Genomic DNA, 25,264 nt, shown 5'->3' with positions numbered 1-25,264 from the left:
AATATGCTCCCCCCCCCCCCTATGGGCTGAAGGCAAATAGAAATTTCAACTGGTGAAAACTATTTTCAAAAATGACAGAGAAGTAATAGAGAGAGTTTCCATCTTTATAATACCCGATGGTATGAAACAAACACTAGAAACGTACACATAGACTCCTATTTTTCCCCAGGGGAAATATCAATGATATTGGAGCATTCACGTTTTTAAAATGATATTGGGTTGAACACAATGATAAGCATACATCAATTAACCTTTGCATCAGATTTAAATGCATAACCCATTAACTAACTTAATCTCTCAAAAAAAAATAACTGCCTTTGGCATTATTCTTTGAGTAATCCTTGTTTAGTTTCCATAATGGTATACAGTTTAATGAAAAACTCATTAGAATGTAGTATATGGCATAATTGATACTGGCTGATTCTTTGGTGTAAATAGTGAATGCTAATGTTGGATTCCATTTTCCACTGGCTTTATTAATTTTTCATAACCAATATTCGACTGTAATGGGTTGTAACAGCTCCATAGAAGTTCTGGAAATGCATTAACTGTCATCAATGTAACCTAAGGAGGTTTTGCCACTTGCTTGTTGATTCTTCAACACTACCCTTTAAAAAGCTAACAGGAGAGCTTTATTGTATGCTTGGGGAATGAGTATCTACATCTAATTACCATACAGGGTGTTAAACAATATTTGGCCAATTTGTCTCTATTTACACAACAACTCAATCTTGGGCCAATAATAGTGAACTATACATTTTGAAAAGAACTCTGAAAGTGGGAAGCAAAAAAAACCAACAAAACACAAAACAAAAAAACAAAACACCTTTAAAACAAAATAGTAATAGAATGGCCATACCAGTTAAAATATAAAGGGAAAAAAATCACCTCATTAAAAAAAAAAAAATCTCTGGGAATTTACTTTCCTAGGGAAAGATTTAGATAGAACCAGGAAACAAATTTTATGATAGCCTTGGGGTTGGGCAGCAGCCTGGTCATCCTGGGGCCTGTCAAGATGCCAATCTCTGGAATTGATGAGCAGTTACTTTTTCAAGCCCTCAGGGCCTGACCTACATGTTAGGAATCTGTTCTCAGGATAAGACTATTATTTGCTTCAAAGGGAGATTTGGGTGCTACCTCATACCAAGTGTTTTGCTTGTTTTATTTTTATTTTTTTATGTTTTTATCAGAGCTTTCAATGGTTGCCTGAGACTCAAAGGATAAATTCTAGAGCCCAGATTCCTTTGTATGGCATCATCAGGTCCTCTGCAGCTTTTCTCTAGAAGGTCCTCTCTGATCTCAGCAGATGAGTCTTTCTTCGCCTTTGGGGGAAAACCTGATTTTGCCTCAGAAATCTCTATCTCAGGTGAAGGTCAAGTAAGTGCCTGTATTTGTCTTTATTTGTTTGTTTGTTTAACATTTCTCAGTGGATTCTGTAGATAAAAGTTGAGAAATTCCTGTAGGCTTTACCAAAATCCTTCCTTCCTTACCTCTACAACAAGCATGTCAAACTCGCGGCCCATGGGCCACATGTGGCCCACAATGGATATTTTTGCTGCCCAGCCAGTATAACGGTATGTAAAAAATGTTTTAATAAAAATTTCATTACTTAATTTTTACAATAGCCTGTTATACATAATTATTAATAACAAACTACAATGTTCGCTAATGACTGATTACTATAATCATGTTGCATCCATTTCCCTTACACACCTTACACGCAGGCGCACCATTTCTCTCCACTAATACTAGCAGCGAATATTTTAGCAGCCGATTGCCACATCATTAGTCTTGTACTGACTTGTTTGGTGTGGGCAACAAGAAATATTTTGCTTTCAGAAAACAAGAAAAATAGATTTATTTGCTTACGCTTATTTGCAGTTATTCAGTGTCTGGTAAGTTAATGTTTAAGAACAAATATTAATTTTTATTAAAATGTTCGATTATTTTATGTTAACGATTACTCATTTATTTCAGCCCTTTATATTCGGCATGTCTCTATCGAAATAAACCTACGTTTCTTGAAGTTTTTGCTTTTTGTGGCCCACATAAACTTAAATCTTAGCCTTTGAGTTTGACATGCTTGCTTTATAATGATCTTACCCTGCTAACTCTTACCCTTCAAAACCCTATTTGTACCACCCCTCTGACTGCTAATGCAAGGGGTTGTTCTTTTTCAGTGCTCTGTTAGATATCATCATTTGTGACACACTGAGCTGCTTTCCTTGTCTGCATCCTTGACTGCCCTGCCAAATTCTGGGGGGGAAGGACTGCTACCCACCCCCCTCAGTGCCCATCACAGTGCCTGGCACTTCTCAGTCCCTCGATGCTGTAACTGGTGCTAAAGAATGAACTGATACAAGCCAGTGGCATGTGTTACTTTACACAAGACGTGTCTCTCAGGCCCTTCCTTGATGAAAATCACACAAATGAGTGACAATCAGCAAACCTCAGGGGTTTCGGCAGTGTGTAACTGCTAAACCAGTGCAATGCTAGAGACAACAACAACATTCCCCCAGGCGAAAACTAGTGGCTTGGTGTTTATTAAATCTGGACTTTCCAAGCCAGGGTCAGCAGAGTGGGGTCATGGCTTCCACATTGTTACATAGTTGGGATAAAAAACAACAACACCCAAACAGATGACTAGTTCGTGACCCATGAAAATGACATGAAATTTAAATGTTGGTGTCCTTAAATAAAGCCTCCTCGGAACACAGGCACCCCCATTCATAATGTATTGTCTGTGGCTGCCTTGTACACACTGGCAGAGTTGAGTCGTGACAGAGACCAAATGGCACGCAAAACCCAAAATATTTACTAGCTGGCCCTCTACTGAAGAAATGTGCTGACCCGGCTCTGAGCGAAAAGCCACACATTCTATTTTTCTGTAAGTACATTCAGCTTGATCTTTTCTTCTGTAAGCAAGCAACATGGTGGTACATCCTGTCTTACATCATCATCATCATCACACCAACCATTATTATCATTATCACCATTGCTATGCATTGTCATCTTTTCATCTGCAATTTCTTTTTCTGTAGTGCATGAAAGGGTTAACTCGGCAGGGTTTCTCAAACCCTGTATATTCCCTCCAAAGACTTGTTTTGGGTTTTGACCCTTAGTCAACTCCTGCAACATATCACCTGATAGGACTGTGTTTGGATGCCTGAGCCCCTGGGCCGCACAGTACCAGTCTGATACGGTAGCACTTTGCCTTACGGATGGTGAATGCTTTGTTTTGCTCTGGGGGCTAAGATTTGAGTAGTTGAGGTCAGTCATATGGATGCTTCATGTCTCTGTCACTGACTCCCAATAAAAACTCTGGGCACCGAATCTCAGGTGAGCTTCCTTGACTGACAACACTTTGCAGGTGTTGTCACACATCACTGCCGGGAAATCAAGTTTCTCCCTGAGATTCCACGGGGAGAGTGCCTGACTGGTCTTCTGGCCTTCACCCCGTGTACTCTTTCCCTTTGCTGATCTGTAATCTGAATCCTCCTGCTAAAAGAAAAAGGTGAGTATAACCACCTTTCTGAGTCCTCTGAGCCCTTCTAGCCCATCACAGAGTGTGGTCTTGGGGACCCCCAACACAGCTCTGAAGTACATAATCAAATGTTTATGCTCTTCTCTTCTGGAGTCAAAAATCACAAGAAAGAAACATTTGGGTGAATGTCTCTTTAAATTCTTTGATTGCTTTTGAGAACTACAGCTGTCATACATCTTTAGCAGTAGCAAGTGGTGGAGCACAAGAGTTATTAAGATATTCAGTGAATATGTGACATCTTTAGCAATGTCCTTCTATCAGGACAGGATTTCTCAACCTGAGCACTGTCAACATTTGGGGCCAGATATTTCTTTGCGGTGGGGGGCTGTCCTGTGCACTGTAGGATGTTTTGCAGCATCCCTGGCCTCCACCCACTAGATGTCAGTAGTGAACACCCATCCTCCCAGGATTGACAATGAAAAATGTCTCCAGAAATTCTCCAGTTCCTCTGAGGTGGTATGGGTGGGGAGGTAGGGATCACTCCCAGTTCAAAACCGTTGATCCAGGATATTGGGTTAATTAAAGCATTTGTGAGCGGTAAGTTGTTTTAGTAAAATGGAATGCACTTCAGATTCACAAAGATATAGGTTTGGATCCAGCTCTTTAGCTTTGGAAGTCAGCAACCTTGGGCAACTTAACTTGACTGGATTTCCTAATATATTTGCAACACAAAGATAATGACACTCACCCTGCCAGGTTGCGGTCTATGTAAATATGTGTAAAAATCCCAAAGTGGAGTTTGGCATGTGTGTGATATTAAATGCAAAGATGTTTTTATTAGTTATTATATTCTAGGGCCTGATGCATAGAAGACATGGGGGGCTGGGCGCCAGGCATTCCTTCCTCTCCTCCTACAGAGGAAACTATAGAACAAGGTGAAGAAAAACATGGGCTTTGAGGTTAGAAAAAAGACCTCTCTGTAATAAACAGGATTTTTTTTACATACTAGTTGTGATTCAGGGAATGAGATAACTGTCCATGAAGCCTTGGTTTCACCATTTCTATAATAATGTTAATGCTATAACATTCTTAGGAAGACTTGAGGAGATGCAAAGTGTTTAACACAATGCCAGGCATAGAATAAGTGCCCCAAATTGCCTTATGTTGCTGATATTTTGAGTTATTCAGTGTATTGATGATGCAGCCTGAAACTCTCCCTATGAAATTTATCCAGAGCCAGGTGTTCAAACCTCATCTTCCCCCCACAGCCTAGATGTGGGGCTCTGACAGGGACTGTCCTGCACCTCCCTGCTTTGGGGGAGCGCTCCTGGATAGACTTTCATACAATAGAAGGGACACTCATTTATTTAGGAAATGCAGTGTTTGGCATGGAAGCAAGTCCCAATCCTATTTGAAGATCCAAAAACCCCACAGGCTCCATCAAAGCTGAGCTGCATTACCTCTGTGGGACAGGGAAGGACACAGATAAAAATTAAGGTCAAATGTGGGGAGGGATGGGATGAAATATGCTGAGACAGACGGGGCAGGAGAGAAGGAAAGTGAATTGCAATCAAAAGAGGAGGCAAAGCCAAAGAGAAGCACGAGATACATTCTTTGAAGGGGAACCATTCCAGGCTGATACTCCTTTGCCTCCAGGACTTAAATCCGGACCCTTCTGTTCCAGTTCACTGAAGGGCACTGCGTTTAATCTGGCAGGTGTGCAAATTATACAGACCAGCTCAGAGCCAAAGGTCATGGTTCCCAAGGAATGGTTCCTTAACGCCACGGCTGTGTGTCTGGATGAGTCTGGTCCTCTGGGTGGGCGTGGAACATGTTAAAGCCATGAGGGGTGCCTGACTATTAGCAGCTGTGAGTGGAAGCAGGTACCTTCCAACCCCACACTCCACTCTTTCAGGATGCTCAGGTCACCCCAAGCAGGGCATGCTTTGTTCCCAGTATTTTGGCAGCTCATCCTGAGCCCAGCCCTAGATCTGGGACTGGGACCAATAAAAGAAAAGCTGCTTGGGTCAGGGGTTACAGTTATCACAGGTTCTGGATAATCTTACTTTTTGCAGATGCTATTATATCCAAATTGCAAAGAATGAATTGGGGGAAAAAGGCCCATTTAAAAGTGTGGCTAAAGGTCATTCTCATAACTGTAATGGACTCAGTAAGTGAAGTTGGGAGAGGGGACGCAACTGGGAGGGAGACCTTCATTATCTACCTTCTTTTGACCCCAAAGCCCATAGAAAACCAATACTGTTATACAGGTAATCCCAGGTCAAATACAGCTGCCCTTTCAAGATAAGCAATCACAGAGTGCTACATCCATCTTCTTCATTTTTAAAATTTATATTAAGATCCCAATCCACTTTCCCATCGCCTCGCCTGGTACCCAGTCAACTGTCCATGGCCAACCTTGTACCGACGTGGGCATGATCGAGGTGATTTCAGTGATCACACTTACATTTTTATTTTACTTTACTGCCTGTAAAGTTATTTTATACTCATTATATTATCGAATCCTACTTATAACCCCAGGATAACCTACTTTCAAGACCTGACCACCTTTCAAATATGACTTTGCAGCCAGGTATGCCCTTCTTTAAGTAACTGTTATTGATTGTTTTACCCCAAATAAGTAATTGTTATTTTCAGGAGGAGTATACATTCAGGACCCCTTCTTCCCTCACCCCCCATCCCCGCCCCCGCAAAAAAAACCCACACCTGCTCATAGTAATAGTCTCACCAAGACAATTTTTCATCATCATCTTCAAGGCTTTTGAGTAATTTACTCTGTATCTTTCTACTATGGACTTGAATTGTGTGTTTCTTGTCATCAGGAACGAACTATATCTTAGATTTGCATTGCACTGAAAGGTCTTTTCCTTCCCTTATTGATCGCGACTTGTGGAGTAATTGAACTGGATTCCAATTTTCCTTTGCAAGCGGGGTGCTCTCCGTCCCTGGACGTGAGTTATGCGTGTTCAAGTGGTGCATCTTATGAATCTTGTTAAGCTTTGCCGCCTTAGAGCCCCACTGATGGAATATTTAATCACAGAAATGAGTTGGCAGATATGATGTACAGCGCGGTTAAGCTTTGCAGCGATCTTAGCGGCAATTGAGAAACAGATGAATTTGCCATTTGTCAGTACCATGTTGACATCTTTGCATAACCTTCTGTTATTTATTTTGATTTTGTTGTACTTATTTATGAAGATTAAAGGTGCTTTCGATCAACAGTTGCGTGGGCTAGATATTATGATTATCTCTCAAAGACACCACTTTTTAAAAACCTTCTTATTAGCAAGCAAAGGGGATGTCTCACACAGACGGGAAAACTGTAAGAATCCCCTTTGAGCCTTCTTCCTGGAAATTCTTAGAAACACTATTCTAATTACACTAAGTAAGTTGAGGCATGCTACTGGGAACAGATATCTGTAGATACTGTACTTCTCTGTAGGGCCTTCGTTGTCTTTAAACTCTAAAATGGAATGGACATAGATACAGGCTAAAGTCTTGGAGACTCATCTGGACTTTTTATTTTATTTTATTGACTTATCAATCTTTTGTCTTGAGAATGAGACTCCAGAAGTCTGAAGATGATGATACATATGGAAAACTAATCAATGCTGCTTAGTATAACAGGGAAATACCACCTTGTCTTCGGAGAAGATTTATACTCGGTTGTGGGATTAAGCGGATTTATGTCTACCTGCTCTGGGGGCCGAGTTGGGTGAGTGTTTAAGAGTTCGTCCAGGCCTGAGAGCTCAGAAGAACCACCCGAAATGAAAGACCTTCCAGCACAGCTTTCTGAATGCCTCCCCTGGACTGTGTAGGCGAGGGAGAGCGCATGTCATAATTTATCAAAGCAAATTAATACAAAGCTAGTAATTAAAGATCCTCATTAAGAGGTTCAACTGCTCTCCCCACCCCCACCCTGCGTTAGCAATAAAAATGCACTCAGGGCGTCAGGAGGTTATACAGGGAAATCAATACCCTGCCATTTTATAATTAAAAGAGAAAATAAATGTTAGGGAAAAGTCCACTAAATTAGGAAAATTACCTTTAGGAGAGATTGAAAATATCGATTTTAATTTACAAAATATGTGAACTTTTCATGCCCCATTCGGAGAGACAATTGGAGGCTGGGCTGTTAATTCTGCATAAGCTTCAGAAAATCGATAATTATACTATGGAATATTATGATATGTGTCATTAACGCAGCATCTTATACAGAGAGATGACTAATAAGTCTGGCTTTCTATCTCAGACAGACACAGGGCTGGCCCGCTAAACATCCCTAGCAAATCAATGACAGGGTCTTCATTGCAGCTTTGAGGCATACTCAAAATTGTAAGATAAACGCAGACTATTTTTATACTTGGGGAGATTTAAAATGCCCCCCGAAATTCTTAGTCATGGGTATTTAAATGGGTGACATTAGTAATTATACCTGGTTATGGAAATGAATATATTCCATACCGATATCTTTATATATACAGGAGTGAGCAAAAAGTAGGTTTATTCTTGTATTATCATTTATTATTGTCTTGTTTATTTGTATTATAATTAAACCTACTTTTGCCCACCCCTGTATGCATTCCATAGATACAGGTGCCTGAAACTTTAGATTTAAGCTTGCAGGAGTCTCAGTGTTTTTTTCAAATATTTCCAAGGGATAGTTTTGGAGTGTTGAATTTGCAGCAGTATTTCCCCACATTTCTGACTACCACAAGCTCTCTCTACCTACAGACACAAATATACAGGCAAAAAAGGAAAAGCTTCTGATTAAGCAGAGGCCTGATATTGTCAACTCAAACCACAAATGTTCAGATTTCCTAAGCGTCACTTACTTAGCTGTGCCCCCTGTTTTTAAGGTGTAAGTTGTTTGGAACAAGTCGTAGAAATCATTACGTGCTTGTTCAGACTCCTTAAAGCTTCCCCTGACACAACTGGAAGACATGTCTGAATATGGTGGCAGATGTGGCAAACGATGGTGGAAATAATCCAAAATCATTATCTTATTTCTCTTCTTGATTTGGACATAGATCAGGAGTCTCTGCTACCATAGGGCACAGTCAGTAAGAATGACTTCTAATATTCACCAAAAAAAAAAAAAGAAGCAGCATACCTGGTTGTAAAGAATATAGCCACTTGCTTTCAAATTCTAGCCGGCTTCTTACCAGCTGTGACATCTTAGTCCCATGATGCTAACTCCTTGAACCTTAGTCCCCTCATTTGGAAAACTGCCACAAGAATTTTAACATGTTAATTTAGGTACAGTGTGTACATCAGTACCTGAGCATAGAAAGACCTCGGCCCATATTTACCCGTGCGGTAACTTATTCTTTCTCTATATAGCCCAGTGATTTAACTTCTAAGGGTGGGCCCAGGGCTAATTTGAATCACTGTTCTAATGTTCTAAACGTTACGCAGATTAATTTGCTCTCGAATGTATGCATTAGTCTAAATTGTTCATTCTGTCTTATTGTCCTCTTAAAAAACCACATATATGCATATGGGTTTGACAAAGATATTTGGTGTTTTCCTGGTTGCCAGAGAAAAAAAATGACCAACTACTTTGCATGGGACCAGAAAAACGCACTCTCCTCTCTCTACTACAATGCATGCATATACCCTACCTCTTCAGCAGGTGACATCTTGCTCCTTGTTCTTGACCCCTAACTTTGGGACAAAGCATGAACGTAGGTGAGTGTGCATGCACACACCACACACAGCATCTGCCACCTCTTAACTCCTGCTACTCCATTTCACTGGGCAGCATCTTCAGGTGCACAGAGGTGCTGTCTTAAGGTCTCCTTGTACCTTTGGGCCAATTTCACTTATTTGCCATTTTGGATAAGGATGTACTCCAGCAATATCTATGTCCCCCGAACAGACTACCTTACTTCTGGTCCCAAAAACTAACTTCCACCAAATGGACATGCTGAGAACGGAAGGTCTAGTCCTCTCATGAGATAAGAAGAGAATCTCTTAGTCTAGTGGTACACTCACAATTCAGCATCGTCAGCTCTCTGCTAACTTTTACTTATGGCAACAAGATGGAATAGTAACTTATTCCTATTTACCCAGTGTTTACATGGTGCCAGCTCTGCACCAAACACACTTCATACATTAATCCACGTAATTCTTATAAATACCTGTGTGTTTGTTACTATTATTATCTCCCATTTAACAGATGAAGACACTGAGGCACAGAGAGGTTAAGTAACTTGCCTAGAGTCACACAGCTTGCCAATAGAGGGGCCAGAATTTGAACCCAGGCTGTCTTGAGTGCAGTGTCCATGTTGCTCACTCTGCTAGGTGTCCTGTTAGGATATGAGTTCCACCATATGGTCATGGGAAGCCTTATGGCTATCTCTCTCTCTCCCTCATAAGCATCAACACTGCTACTCCATAGTCATAGACTCATTGGACTTAACCCAGGCTTGTGGCAAAATCCACATGTGGAAGAACAACTGCAGACACTGTCTACCTAAAATCCAGAACACATATTGGACCTTCCCAGATTTACCTTTTAAAAAAATCAAATTGGTTATACCAAAGTAGCTAAGTTTCCCATGCTCCCTTGTCATCCACTAAGGTGGATGCTTAGTGTCATGACGGTGACCGCAGTGAGGCAGCCCAGAAAAGACAAAACAGGGAGTATGACTTACCATAAAGAACTCCCTAAGTAAGTGGACAGACCAAGTGGTCATTGCTTTCTCCTTATTAAAAAGTAAGGGTCACATCAAAGAAAGACCTCTTTTCAATACCCATGGGGCAAATCTCCTAAGGTCCCCAGGTGTTAAATGCAGCCTTGTTAATGAGCGAAGACACAACAGGCAGAAGTGACAGGCCAAGCCGAGCAAAATCTCAGCCGCTGTTGCTCTGGGCTACTCTCTCTCTGAATTTGATGGTCAAGTTTTCTACTATAGTGTCTTTCCCACTTGAGAGGTAGTTGCAGGGTAGGCAGGGAAGGGGGAAGAGAGATACACCCTTGAAGGCAAAGCAGAGAGCACTGGAATTGCTAAAGAAAATTGATCAATGGAGAAAGAAAGACAATTTAGTTATTTCCAGTTTTCTCAATAGTCCTTCTCTTGGCAGGTTCAACTCATTGCCACATTATTGGAATAACTAATCCAATTCTCTGCTTTGCCAGGGGGGAAAAAAATGCAACCCCGAACAGAAATGTATGGCTAAAAGAACACATCCAGGCACTGACCAAAAATGGGTGTGATCATTTGCTCAATATGCACCTGCACAAAGTCTCCACACTTTTTTTTAAGGCAAAAACAATGGGAAATGTCAGAAGGAGGAGTGGCTCCATGCCTGCTCCACAGTGGAACTGACATGATCCCCCTTTATTTTTTCAAAGGGTTTGAAACACTTTTGATTTTGCCAAAAAAAAAAAATAATAATAATAAAAAATACATAAAATCACTCAGAACTTAAGAATTTACTTGGCTCTGATTTTTTTTTTTAACACAAAACCCAATTCTTTAGTGGCAGGCAAAGCACAGATAGAACAGAACAAGAAGACATCGTGCAAAAGAGAAACTGTTTACCTGCATAGAATTCGGGACTGTAGACGGCACCCACAACTGGATTCAATTTCCAGCCTTGAAACAAATACACAAAACATTAACATCACCTTTGATTCAACAAAGAATATCGTGGCAAATTAACCGCACATCTAAGGGGTTGGTGTCTTTTATAATTTTGAAATTCAGAGAATAGTTTGGGCATATAAACATTCTTTGAAAACTACACAGTACTAGGGATATAGAGTGATTCCCTCCTTTGATTTTCTGCCTATACAAGTTAATAGAATGGAAACTACTGACCAGCCACAGGTGAACCTTTTGAAAGTGATGTGGTAATTAATTTTCCTCCATATCAATATTTTTTAGAGCCACTAAATAATTTCCTTCTTTTATTCTTTTATGGGTCACCACTAAATAATTCATCGCATGTCTCTGTGTGTTAAGTTCACAAAAATTTGAAAGCTCACAGGAATAGAATTCTTTGCAGCAATATCTATATATATAAAAGCCAAAGCGACCAAACGACCGGTCGACCGGTCACTATGATGCACACTGACCAGCAGGGGGCAGACGCTCAACACAGGAGCTGCCCCCTAGGGGTCAGTGCGCTCCCACAGCAGGAGCACTGCTCAGCAAGCTTACCAACTGGTGGCAGCAGGCGTAGCAGGGCTGGGATGAATGGAGCAGCTGGGGCTCCTCTCCAGTCACCTGCTGCTTTTCGTACTATTACACCCTTTGGGGGATGTTGGGCTGCCGGTTTCGGGCCAAAACTGGCAGTCCGACATCTCCCGAGGGGTCCCGGATTGTGAGAGGGGCGCAGGCCAGGCTGAGGGGCCTCTAGTATTCTGATAATTGTCATTCCTAATGATGACCCGGAGACTGTAGACTTCCAAAGTGCTTTTAAAATCCTAAAGAAAATGACTTTTATCCAGTAGAGATTAAGTATGGAATATATTTCAGTTGCCTTCAAGAGCCATACCAATTCCTAATCAATGCATGATATCTAAGGTGACTTTCAAATAACCTGTATATAAGATGACCAGAATGCTATAATTTTCCAAGTTTTGGAAGGAGCATTTTCTGTCAAATGAATCATGGCCTTTCAAAAACTTTTACTCAAGAAAAGAGCATAGAAGAATATTTGCAAATCAAGAAGCTACCCATATGAGAGACCCGCTGGTCACTATTTGGGGAACAATCTCAGAAGAATGAGCATGTTTTAGGGTTCGGTGATCGTTTCCTGCCCCTGCTGGCACGTCTTTATGAAAACATCCATCATATGGAACTCCTGAAAGGCAGTGAAGGACACGTGTGCTGCCTTTTGTGGAAAACCTGTGTCCTTGGGCTGAGGGTCAAACACAGGAGGTCCTTGAGTGAATGTTCCTGAGCAAAGGCAGTGGTGAAAGTTGGGATGTGTGGGAAGGTGTTTCTGACAAGGAGAACTCTCAGCTCTTTCCAGAAGGGAGAGGTGTGATACCCCAATGTCTGACCTAAGTGATGTGCCTGTAAGAACAGCTGAGAGGTGACCAAAATCTACTGACCCACTAAGAGGCTCCAACATCTCAATAGATATGCCCCCAGTGGACTTGAGGACTTTCTAGAATACTCGGAGAAAATGTTTAGTTTCTATGAACTTTCAGTTCCAACTTTAATAAGCTAGCCGGTTTACAGTTCCCACGATGTCCTTAGGATAGAGTTTTTCAAAAGGTTGTCTTTGAATTACTTGGGAGACTTCTTAATGGGAAATCCTTAGCTATATTTCAGACCTACAGAAAGAGACATAAAATTCTGATACCTATTGTCCCAATGGTTTCTTAAACTTCATACTGACAACTTCCTCTCTCATATTAACCACATCTTGTCTTTTAGGAGTTTCTATAGTGACATAAAAATAAATATTGCCCCAAACATTTCAGAATATGTGTTCTATGAATGCAGAGAATGACTTCAATTTGGCCAGCTGAAATCCCGCTGCTTCTCAAAGAAGAAAATACCCAATTCAAGAGAACCTAAAACTGATGTTCACGTCAAGTTATTTGAAATTAAAGAGAGAGAGAGAGAGAGAGAGAGAGAGAGAGAGAGAGAACTGATTGCAAATAAAGCTACAGGGTTATCTAAACATATTTAACATTCTCTTTCTAGTTCATAGAAATCTAGAGTTTGTGAAAGAAATCTATATGGAGCTATATTAAATGAATTATTTATTTATTGCCCCTTCTTCCCTCTGCCCCACCTTTTACTGGTAGTGGAGACAGGGTCATTTTTTAACACTACTCAAGTAAGATTTTTCTTGTAGGCATCCTTATCGGCTGTCTTAAATTCTTGAGTTGCACACACCATCACTGGGTGTGGACCCATCAATTCACTTCGATGTAACTGTCAAAGAGAAGTTATACCAATGGTCTTTCATTTCCTCAAAGAAAGAAATTTTTCAGAGGTATCTAAGATGGCCTAAAAAATCATGTTTCTCTCATCTGCTTTTCTCTTCCTCATTTCCTTGGGCCAAGTAATTTTTCCATCTATCTATCTATCTATCTATCTATCTATCTATCTATCTATCTATCATCTATCTATCTGCTATCTATCTAATCTCTCTCTTTTTCCTCTCTCTCTCTAGACTGATTCCTTCACTCTTGACAACTCTAACCTGATTTAGGTCTCCAGTGTCTTCCCAGGGGAAGCTACTTAATGCCACTCCCTTCCCTGCCTTTGAGCTACTCCCTGATTCAATTCCCAGTTTTTATTTCCTGCGTGGCTGTTAACACTACCTGGGTTCATATTTTTTCTTTCTCTGCTTGTTAATTGTCTTTATAATCATCTCCTTTATTAGAATTACTGGTAAAGTGAGCAGGTCTGACATCCAATATGAATTCCCAGCATCTAAAACTGCATCTGGTGAATAGTCGGTGCTCCATACATACTTAGTTTTGCTCTAAAGGAACTGAAAGAATATAAAGCTTTTTCTAATAGACTCATTCCCTTTTGGTTAGGATTCTATCTTCTTTCAACCTCCAACGACCTGCTTCCTGATATACATCTAATAAAGAAGGACCCCGTTACGGGTGACAGTCTTCAAGGGAAAGGTAATAAGAATACAGCCCTTGAAAATCACCTCTACTCAGACTTACAGAGCTCAGGCAGGCTTATGGAAATGTATGCAAATTGCATGCAAATGGACTCCTAGTCCCTGTGACTCCATCTAGTACCTGGAAGAGACCCTTGGGATAACCCTGCTGGAGACAGGAGCCTGCACTGTCAGGAAGACGGACAAAATGATCCCAGTTTTAATTTCTCAGGCAGTTTGTGTACATCCCCAGGCCTTACATATTCACAGATTTTGATCAAGGACATTAAACCGAACAATGAGGCTTACCACAAAAAGAGAACAGCTGATTAAGCCCACCGCTCCCGGCCTCCCAGCGCCCCTCAGAAAACAAGGCGGTGGAGCACAGACCAGACACATGGGGGTCTCTCTCCATATCAGACGCAGGAGCTGTTTAGAGAGACCCCTCTGTAGCTGGGCCTAGAGGGGCCACCTCTAAATCAGTGCTCCCATCCTCAAGTTCAGCTTCTCAAAGGTCATCTGCCAGCTTCCCATAAAGACGCTGGCCAACATGCCTGCTGTTAACTAAGGCTCTATTAGGTGTTAAAAGGCAAGTCTGAATGTGTACACCCACCCACCCACCCACACGCACACACAAAAAAAAACACCCAAAAAAACAAAACCTGAACAGGCCTTGCTAGGACTTTACTGGTGTGGGGCCACATGCTAATTTGACTACCTCAGGGAAGGCCAGTGTGCTGCCTTGCAAACATGATCATGAGACCTAGAGTAACCACAAAGGAAGGTCTGAAATTAAAGCTTTTTAATTAAAAAGCAGTCTATTTGGGATAGTCATGTCCTAGGCTGGTATCTTCCCTGACAAAGATCAACTTTGATCTTAACTGAGCCTAGGGTCTTTTTGCAACTAGATAACCTATTTTTGGAATATCAGGGTAACTTGTAACTTCCCTTTTTCTGGATCCTTCAGGGCACAAGGATAGGGCAGAGACCACAAATTCCCTCATTGTTTTTGTTGTCATGTTGTTGACTGTTAACTATTTTATGCCCACCTATGTAAAAGAAGCATTTGTCTATCATTTTACTTTTTAATCCAATCCCAGAGGTTTCCCCACTTTGCTTTCTCCCACCTCCCTAATCTAGCACCAATGGATTTCATGTAACCCAGTCTTATATCTCCTCCTTTGATGGTAATTTATAAAATATGTGAAAAACCACCATTCTCCAGAGCATTATCTCAATATTTTGAAATTCTGTTTCCTGGCAATTGTCAACAGTTTGGCTCAAATTAACTCACAAAAATTCTTTACAGGTTTGAATGTTCCTTAACATTGGATTAGATATCAAAGAAACACATTCAAGAAAGTATCCTTAAATGCACCACAGAAGTTTCCCAAACTGCACATCAATGTTTTCTAAAAACATGTACTGAGGATACCAGGGCCTGGTCATTGAAATGGGGCATGAGGCAGTGCCCCAAATGAAAAGTTAGTGGTACATTGTGTTTGGTTCACTTAGTATCCCTTCCTTCCTTCCTTCCTTCCTTCCTTCCTTCCTTCCTTCCTTCCTTCCTTCCTTCCTTCCTTCCTTCCTCCCTCCCTCCCTCCCTCCCTCCCTCCCTTCCTTTTCTTTTGTTCTTTTTTTTTTTTCTGCCACATATATTTGTTCTCAACATTTAGATTTCATCTACAATACAGGATTTCTGGCTCTCTTGAAACATTATTAGAAATGGCAACTTTAGATGGCTGGAGGTGAACAGAGATCCCATTAAACTCCCAGTTAGTTAGTCACCACTACTCCCTAGTGTGTGCCTGGCTTGGAGGATACATGTTGGCAGTCTTTCATTGTTACCATGTGCTGTTTTTCCTTATAGTAAAGAAATGTCTTGCTTTTCCCAGTATATAGGTGAAAGACAACCTAAAAAGACTGTGAGTTTCTCAGCCCTTCTCTGTTTGCTCACTTATTTTACCTGCCTAGCCTCTACCAGCATCTGAATATTTGATCCTTAAACCAGTATGTTTGTCAGAAAATGCAACTTACTACCTATAGCAAAAAACAAACAAGATGGCTAGATATTGTTGAGATTATAATCTCATTGAATTTTTAGGGCACTCTGTTTCTTGGCACTGTGTTGTGTACTTTATCTCCCTTAATAGTCACAAATATCCTCTTTAGTAGATCCTATTACGTCTGCAATTGCCACTGGTGTGTGGAGAGTTTAAGCAACTTGCCTGTCGGTCGGTAGCTAGAGAAAGGCAAAGTTGATACCAAACTCCACCTCTCCCTATAGTCTCTTTGTCCAGTTTTTATCCTTCCTAAGATCTCTAAGAAATAAAAGAGCTCCATCCAACCCCCACACTTCTCCAATATCTAGGAAATCCCTGAGATTCTGGTTCTCAACTTGTGTTGCAGAGCAAGCATTTGACTTCCAATGGGCAGAGTAAATCCCAACTCCTCTCCGAGTATTGGAATCCTCAGGAAAAATCAGCACTACGTAAGTAGCCCAATTTTCTGTTTGTGGAGCTTTCTGATGGGTAGAGTTTCCAAATCCTTATATGTCATTCTATAGTTTTCTCTTATACCCAAGTTAACTGTTCTGGGAAATAGAATCCACATCCTCCATGAGAGTATTGACTCTAGTCTTCCATAGCACAGTCTCCTAGCCATCTGTCTCATTGCACTTAGGGTCCAATGTTATTAATCATTGGAAACTTTGCAGCTACTCAAACTTTTGTTGGCTACACGAATGAAGGAATGCATGGCTGTGATGTTGGCATTAATAGTTATATTTCACCATTTGAAGATGACCTTAAAAATGTGATGACTCCAGTAATGTATAATTTTGCTGAACATAAGTTTGATGGTTTGTGAGAATGAATAAGGTAACTAATGAATCTCACAGATCACTTAATTTTCTCTTTTCACTGTAACTTCATTGGTCCTGACTTTTCTCTTTTTCCCCTGCTTTATTGAGGTATAAGTGACAACTAAAATCAGTACATAATTAAGGTGTACCACTTGTTGATTTGATATTCTCATACTTTGTAAAATATCTGTCACACTCAAGCTAATTAGCATATACATCATTCCACATAGTTACCACTTTCTTTGTGTGTGTGTGTGTGTGTGTGTGTGTGTGTGTGTTGATAATATCCCCTCCTACCACTCTTGTTAAGGATCGAAGAGGGTCTCTGCATATTTTCAGTTAAGTTGTATTGCAATTTATCAGAAATGTCTTTGTAGTGATGATACTCATGAACTAACAATTGGAAAAACTTTGAGAACCGCTTTCTTTGAATACCAAAGGTCTCCAAGGGGTCCAACTGTCTTTATGTAATCAGAATTTGTATTGGATTTTCTAAGTCACTTCTTCTGTGACTGTCCATGGACCCTTTAGGTACCACACTCAGTCCACGTGTCAGGATAAGCCTCTGAGTAGCCCCTTTCAGGTACATGGAGGAGAGGCCCACGTGACTCATTGCTGGAAATTAAGAAGGCATGGCTACCGGGAATGGAATGTGGGCTGCTTATGCCAACATCTGGCAGGAAGTTGGGGTCCACACTGAATAGCCTTGCGTTATCATCGCCGGTTGCTATTTGAGTGCTGTTTCGCTAGATGATGGGGAAAGTAATGCATTCACATACACACAGGAATGGCCAGAGATTGTGTTACTTCACAACAAAAGCAAATGACTTCACTAATTACTTCCTTTTGCCTAGCCTCAGTTTTTGCATCTTTAAAATTGGGATAACTATTTCCTCTCTATAGGATTTCCTGTGGGCCCAGGGTATTTAATATGCTTCGCCTACTGCCACACAGTTAGTATTCCAGAAATGTTGGCTGTTAATGAACGTGCTTTGAATTGTGTGCAAAATCCCACAGGTCCAGTTTTCAGCCCCTGGGTATGACATTGATCAATAACTCTTTCTTTAAAATAAATATGCATACATATGGCTTAAGGAATAATATTTAGCTTCCTGACTTCATTTCCTCTCATAAACAGTACACAAGAGCATCTATGCATATGCATGAGAACATGCATGCACACACACATGCTCACTACTTCATAATTTTTTAAAGTTCCCAACAGTCAGGGTGATGGTGTCATGTATTAACTCTGGCAAGTGGCAGTGCTCTCATTTTGACCCAAGTAGAAAGGCCTCAGGACCCATGAATCGGAGGTGGCTTCGTTGCAGCACTGGGCAGCCAAAGTCTGTTGTGCAATTTCTATTCCATTTAAAGGACAGGTCTTGGCTGCTGGAGCTGAGAAAATGGGTCAGCAGAATAAATAATTCTCCTGATCTTTCAGCGGAGAGCCCTATTATATTGAGAGTATATATCTGTTTAATGATGCCCCTTTTAAAAATATGAACAAACTTATTTAGCCACATTGGCAGCTGCTGGCACAAGGAAGAAGAAGAACAAAACTACCAAATGCTAATGATCATAACAAAAATAAAATTAATCCAATCAGCATGAAAGTTGGAATGAACCCATAGATCCATGTATGGAATATTATGTAACTACTAAAAAGGATGAATCTGGTCTGTATGTATTAACACTGAAAGAACTCCATATGGATTTATGAACGCCAATTAAAATGATATGTACACCATTATACCATTTACATAAAAAGCATGTACAAAATACTGTGAATGCTGTAAATAGATACTTACTCCAGATACATGCAAAAATGCAAAATAAAAGTACAGACATAGATCTGTAATGGAGGCGTCCTCTGAGGAGGGAGAAAGGAAACCCCGTTGGCAGTGGTGTTATTCAAAGTATATTTTAGCCTTTTCTTTAATGTTTCATTCTTTCTTTTTTTTTTCAAATGACTCTACATTTCCATGTTTTATGTGTAATTAAAATGTTAAAAATGGAAAATTCAATACTTTCCCTTTATGACAGTAATAAAATTATTCTTAAAAACCTATAAAACAAAGAAAAATATCTTCCAGTCTCACAATTCAATTCAGCCATTACCACTTTGGTGTAATTCCCGTCATAATTTAGTTCAAATCATGCTATACATATAATTTTTTTATTTGAAAAAATGTTCATTCATTATGGGGCTCTCTCAGTTTTAACTCTGCTCCTTTTAATGGGTATAATATTCCACTAAGCATATACACTTTAATACTGCATTACTTTCTTTATAATATTTGGTACAATTAAGTATCTGATCAGCACATCAGCAGCCTTTCTCCCTATATATCTTAAGAGAGATGTACCCTGAGGAGGATTAAAGAATCAAAATATTGGAATGTAAAGTGACTTTCCATATATATGTGAGTCCTTAGGGTGGGGAGTGTGTGACACTTGGCCGTTAGGGAGGGCTGGAATGCACTGTCCCGAGGGGTCAATGAAACATCCTCGCCTGACCCAAAATGACCAGAGAGTAAGAGGTAAGCACTCACACATTCTTCTCTCACTTCAGAACTCGTCATGAGGGACCCTCCAAGCCCCCTCAAAAGCCTAATAACTCCAGAGGAGACTCAAAGAAGGAACCAAATTCTGCAGCCACACACCCAAGAATGACTAGTGATCAACGAGGTGATGGTTAACAAACAAACAAACAAAAAGCCTCCACCCTCCCTCAACTTACTATTATAACAACAAATTAAATGATCCAACCAATTCTCAAATAGTGACTGTATCTCACCCCCAAATGGGAGCTATCCTAGAGAGGCTGGAAGAAGAGCACGCAGGTTAACCTGCAACTAACCCCGGCCCGTTGTGGAAATTATCTAATTGGCTCAGATGGTTCACTGTAGCAGGTCAGCAGTAAGGACACCCTCGCAGGTGAAGGCAAACGGGGCTTGTTGAAACAGATTTTCTAGTGAAATTACTTGACAGGTTCAGAGGTACAGGCGACTTCTGGTAAAAGGCCAGGGTGTACTCACCGTTTGTATAAGGGTTGACAGTCTTTTTGTTTGTCATTACACGTGCTGTGGCATTATTTACCTATGCACACAGAAAACTCAAGTGAGCGCATATCCCGGGGCCAACCCACAGTTCCATTAGTTGCATGCATTATGACTGTGATTACTTACTTAAAAAAAAAATAAAACAAAACAAACTAAAATGCATTTTAATTTATAAAAGGCAGTAGGTGCATAACAAAAAAATCATACATTTTTATAATTACATTTACTTCATAACCATTTTAACTTACAAATCATTTCAATAAAGCAATGTCATATCATTTAAGTTTAATAAGGAGACAGTAAAAGCAAATTAAAAGGAACTGCATAATTGAAGATTTAAAAGCATGCGTGTACTCCATGGTAACACAGAAACAATAGCTTTTAAACAGAAAATAAAGTTCATATGAAGGAACATGCAGTGGAGTAGAAGGAGGGAGAGACAAGGTACAAGGGAACATAAATGTCAAAAAAAGGGACAAACAAGTTTTCGCCGTGTGCAACACTTTGGGAGGGAAGAACCATCGGGGGAAAGCAACATCTAGCATTCAACACTCGGAACAAGAGCCTTTGACATCGCAAGAATTAACAAAATCATTCAAGCTTTAAAGTCACAGCTAACGAAAGGATAAAAGAGAGGGTGCATTGTTTAACACAATATGGAGTTAACGATCTGAGTAAGATGTGCACCGGTCATGTCTCAATCCAGTCAGTGCCTTCCAGGCTAGCTTAGAACGTACACTCAATTACAGGCGTACCAATATCCAAAAAAATAGAGCATCAAGAAAACTTAATATGACAAGTCAAAAAAAGTCACGTGGTATATATATATGTATATAGAGATATCAGCACTAAATACGTGTAACGGCAGATGGACTTCACCACTTACCATTCACCACCATCGCCAGCATGGGTTTGTATACAGTTACCATGGTTACTGAGAGTTTGGTGAGGGGCCTAAGCGTTATCGTCGAGGGGGGGAAAATAAAAGGCAAAATATGCAACATCTTACTCCAAAGACTAAAGCATTCGTAACTGGTATTTTTTTTCTCTTTTTTTAAGTTTTAACAAATATGACCCTGTGGCCACGTTGAGGGAGATCCAGTGGTAGAAGGAGGAGATTTCTGAGTACCAGAATTTTAGCATCAATTTTATCCATGAAGAGGGGCCAGATATTGAACAGGAAATCCTGTTTGTTTATTTGCTTTATTATCAGAAGAATACAAAGGTTCAAACTAACTTCTTAAAAAAAAATGAAAGGTTTAAAGACAAAACCTCTCATTTTTTACCAATATAAAACAATTGTTCTTTTGATTGCTATTTCTTTCACAATTTGGCTTAATTTGCACACCACTGTGGATCCCTCGTCAACCCTGCAGTGGAAAGAAAAAAAAAAAAGAAAAAGAATCTGCTCTGTATGTTGTTCTGTTTTTGCAACACTCTCTCCACTGTCTGGAACCTACTGCACCCATTGGCTCTAACACATGGAAAATAAAAGAATCAAATCAAATCAAATAAAAAAACTTTCAGATTAACCTTGTTTTGGTCTCACGTTTGCCATCCACCTTTCAGCAGTATTAAGAGTAACATAATAAAATAAAATGAAAAAAAAAAGTAAGGCCAGTTTTCCTTTTTATATATAAATATATATATATAAACAATGAGAAGGGAATAGGGTCACATACAAGACACAATGATGCATCTGAAACAACGAATGAGCGTGAAAGCAGACATTTATCAAAAAGATGTAAAGGAAAATATTTTGAACATGCACCTCGATTTTACGGCCCTCTACCACGGTGCCGTGTAATTTCTCCCTCGCCCTGTCCGCATCGGCACTATTTTCGAAAGTTACGAAACCAAATCCCTGCATGCAGGAGGGAGAAGGGAAAACAACATGCAGATTATTATTTCAGTCAACGACCACTGTGTAACGTTCTCTCGCTTTAATTTCTATGTCTTGTCCTGGCTTCCGTTCTGTAACATGCAAATTAGAGAAATTATAAGAGTACTAAGATGTGCAATCAGTAAGCAACAAATGTGAACAAGATATTTTTTTTTTCTGTCACCAGTTAGCTGTAACCCCTGAAGAATTCAAAGAATGATACCCAAAATACCTTTCTAAATGTCACTACAGAAGAAAATAAATCTAACGGAAAGAAAATGAGATCAAAATAAATGTACGGTGTCTTCACAGAGAATAAAATGAAATAACAAGGAAAATAAAAAGGGAACCACTTTCTTTACATGCAAATTAAGAATAAAGTAAAATAAAACGTGTGCACAGAATTCAACAATGAATGCCAAAATCTTCTAACATTGCCTACAGAGTCATGCCGTGTGGTTTTAAGAACATCTCTTCCTCATGCAGTTTTAGGGTTATTCAAATTGATCAATTCTACAGCCTTTACTTCTCAAAAATAAAAATTAGAAGCCTACAAAAAAAAGGAAAGACCTTCTTTATAATAAATCTTAAACTCTTGGATCTAATAAATAAAATAATCACATGAAATGAATAGAAATAAACATCAATTGATCAATAATGCAAACAGTTCAAGTAAGTCTTTTGTATTAATACTTCCCCCTCCCGTAGCCAAAAATGATATACATGCTTAGAAATTTGTCAGCTCCCCAGACTACTTTATTAACAAAAAGGGAAATGAGTCAACATATGATAAAGTTCTAACACATTATGTTGGTTTTCATTTGTCATATTAATAGGCAGACAATAAAGCAGCTTTATTAATAGGATGTTATCTAAGATAACCCTGGGCACTTCCTCTTCCACTGGTAGATGACATCCACCCTTCACTTCACCACTGACAAATTTTGTGTTAATTTTTCAGCCTCAAAAAACAACCCCACTAAACATTACATTGTCAAAAGCCATCTTTTTTTCTTCACTGACACTGTTCCTAAGAAGAGTACAGAAAATATGACACATTATTTTTAAAACCCCTAAAAATAAGTGTACGACTTGTTCAGATATATACACCAACCTTTTGAAACACTGCCAGTGTCAATTTGCCCAGCTCGTTCTGTTTTTCACAGTGTAAACTAGGTGAAATAATGCCATGTGTGGGGATATTTCAACTATGCGTAAAGGTAAACGCTGGCTTTAAGCTTAGTTGGGGCAGGAAGGTATTCTATTTTACAAAGAATAAAATAGACAGTGATTATAAGTAAAAGGTAGTCATAACCAACGAGTGTTAACTCCCAATCACTCACGAGGTCACTAGAGCGTTCTCCGAAGCTCAGGGCATTTGGGAAGGGTGCCCTGTGGTCTGCCTAACGGAGAACTTTCCAGTGTTAACGTGAGCTCATCTGTAGAGGACACCAGCTGTGAATGGATTCAAGCTAGAGGACGTGGCTCTTTGGCAGGATTGCAGAGTGAAAAAGTAAATTTCTTTCATTTGGGGGGTGGGCGGAATTACCTTTCACAACATTTCCCATGGTGAGGATCTGTGATTAAGATAGGTCTGAAATGTTTGTCCTAGCGCGGTTGCTTAGTGGTTAAAGCATCAGCCCTCAGACTGAAGGGTCATGGGTTTGATTGTGGTCAAGGGCACGTACCTCAGTTGCAAGCTCGATCCCTGGCCCCAGTCAGGGTGTGTGCAGGAGGCAGCCAATTGATGTGTCTCTCACATTGATATTTCTCTCTATTTCTCCCCCCCTCCCTTCCACTCTCTCTGGAAATCAATGGAGAAAATATCCTCGGGTGAGGATTAACAAAAACAAAACAACATAACAAAAAATATAGGTCTGAAATATTTGATTAATATAAGATTATATGCTCCATAAGAGAAGGGCTCTAACCAGCGGTTAAGGACAACAGGGGGGTGGGGGCATGTGTGGGGAGGGGTGTGGGATGGGAATGGGGGGACGAGGACAAATATGTGATACCTTAATCAATAAAGAAATTTTTAAAAAAATAAAATAAAATAAAAAAGAGAAAAAAATAATAATAAAAGTAGGCCAACAAAAAATAAAATAAAAAGATAATTTCATAAACATCTTTTCAAAATGTAAAAAAAAAAAAAAAAAGAGAAGGGCTCTATTTAGGTGGTATGCCTAAGTTTGGCACTCCGATAAATTTGCTAACTGAATAATAATAGCTCTTTGCTGAGCAAACAACACAATTTGGGGGGTTTGCTCTCTTTGATGGCTCTGGGTTCCAAACTTAGTTGCACATCAGAAGGAACTGGGAGCATATTAAACACTTAGGTGCCGAGCCCTGCCATACATCTACCAGATCAGAATCCCCAAGAGGAGCCCAGGAATCTGTCAAAAAAGCTGCTGTGTGGTCCAGCCTTTGGGTTCCCATGGCCTCACAGCACCGAGCACCAGCAAAAGAAGGCTTCAGTTCTTTGTATGAAGTAGAATATTGTCCCACCAACGTCTATAGTGCAAACGTGCAAACCTATGGAGTGGGTTGAGTTTTTGAGGTGAATATCTATCTGACACAATATTTGGATGTTAGATCAGCCAAAATCATATTGCAATGTTCTCATCCTCACCTATAATCCAAATTCCCTAGCATCCATAGCCATGCCATACATTTAAGGTAAAGTATTAAGGGAAACCAGGATTCCAGCTATATCAGGGGCAATTCTCTCACTAGGCAAAGGAGGAAAATTCCATAGTTCCAGTCATAGATGGAGGGCTTGGTGGCATCATTGGTGTCTATGGGCACTAGCAGTCATTATCACCACAGTGCTGGGAAGAATGTAGGTGAACCTGAACATTCAACCTATCTGTCTACCATCACCCCAAGGAAGCGAGTTGTCATGAATCTAGTCTGAACCCAAGGCAGACCATCCTGGCCTAAAAATCTGCATTATGTATGCCAAGGAGGAATAAAGATGAAGATGCAAATATATTCTGAATCCCAAGGAAAGTTGGGAGGAAGACTCCATACCATTGAAATAAGGATAGTACTTTATTATTAGCAGCAGTACTCTCAATTTCTGTTAAACTTCTCTCTCTCCAAGCTTCTCAATACTTCTCTATTCAAGCTGACGAGTTCAAAATTGTGTGAAGTTGGGTTCATGTGGGTTCATGAATAGCTTGCTCCAGAAACAATGCCCCAAATACCCAAGGGACTTTCCTTCCTGTTCCACTGGACCTTCATATAGCCCACCCAGACAAGGAGTGATAAGACCTCCTGCGTCTGATGTCTGCCAGAATTCTCTTCTGGGGAAGTTCCCTATAACCAGAGAGACCGTCCCCCAGCCATTTCCA

The 25,264-nt window shown here is 40.1% G+C and overlaps 1 protein-coding gene across 20 annotated transcripts in view; it reads right to left on the bottom strand.

Moving 5' to 3' along the window:
- The window catches only part of RBFOX1 (RNA binding fox-1 homolog 1), a gene marked incomplete at both ends in the record, with an annotated part of 1,044,696 nt that overhangs the window by 92,295 nt on the left and 927,137 nt on the right, over positions 1 to 25,264 (bottom strand). For 16 of the 20 annotated variants that reach the window (XM_079761233.1, XM_079761220.1, XM_079761228.1 and 13 more), the window contains 3 exons: positions 11,056 to 11,109; positions 20,003 to 20,063; positions 21,798 to 21,890. In XM_079761233.1, coding sequence (XP_079617359.1) covers positions 11,056 to 11,109; positions 20,003 to 20,063; positions 21,798 to 21,890 — 208 coding nt within the window. The remainder of the gene's footprint in view (positions 1 to 11,055; positions 11,110 to 20,002; positions 20,064 to 21,797; positions 21,891 to 25,264) is intronic. The other 4 variants (XM_079761226.1, XM_079761225.1, XM_079761229.1 and 1 more) reach the window with 2 other exon arrangements.

The sequence above is a fragment of the Cnephaeus nilssonii genome, assembly GCF_951640355.1.
Source record: "Cnephaeus nilssonii genome assembly, chromosome: 2".
NCBI lineage: Eukaryota > Metazoa > Chordata > Mammalia > Chiroptera > Vespertilionidae > Cnephaeus > Cnephaeus nilssonii.
This window is presented reverse-complemented; position numbering and strand designations above follow the sequence as displayed.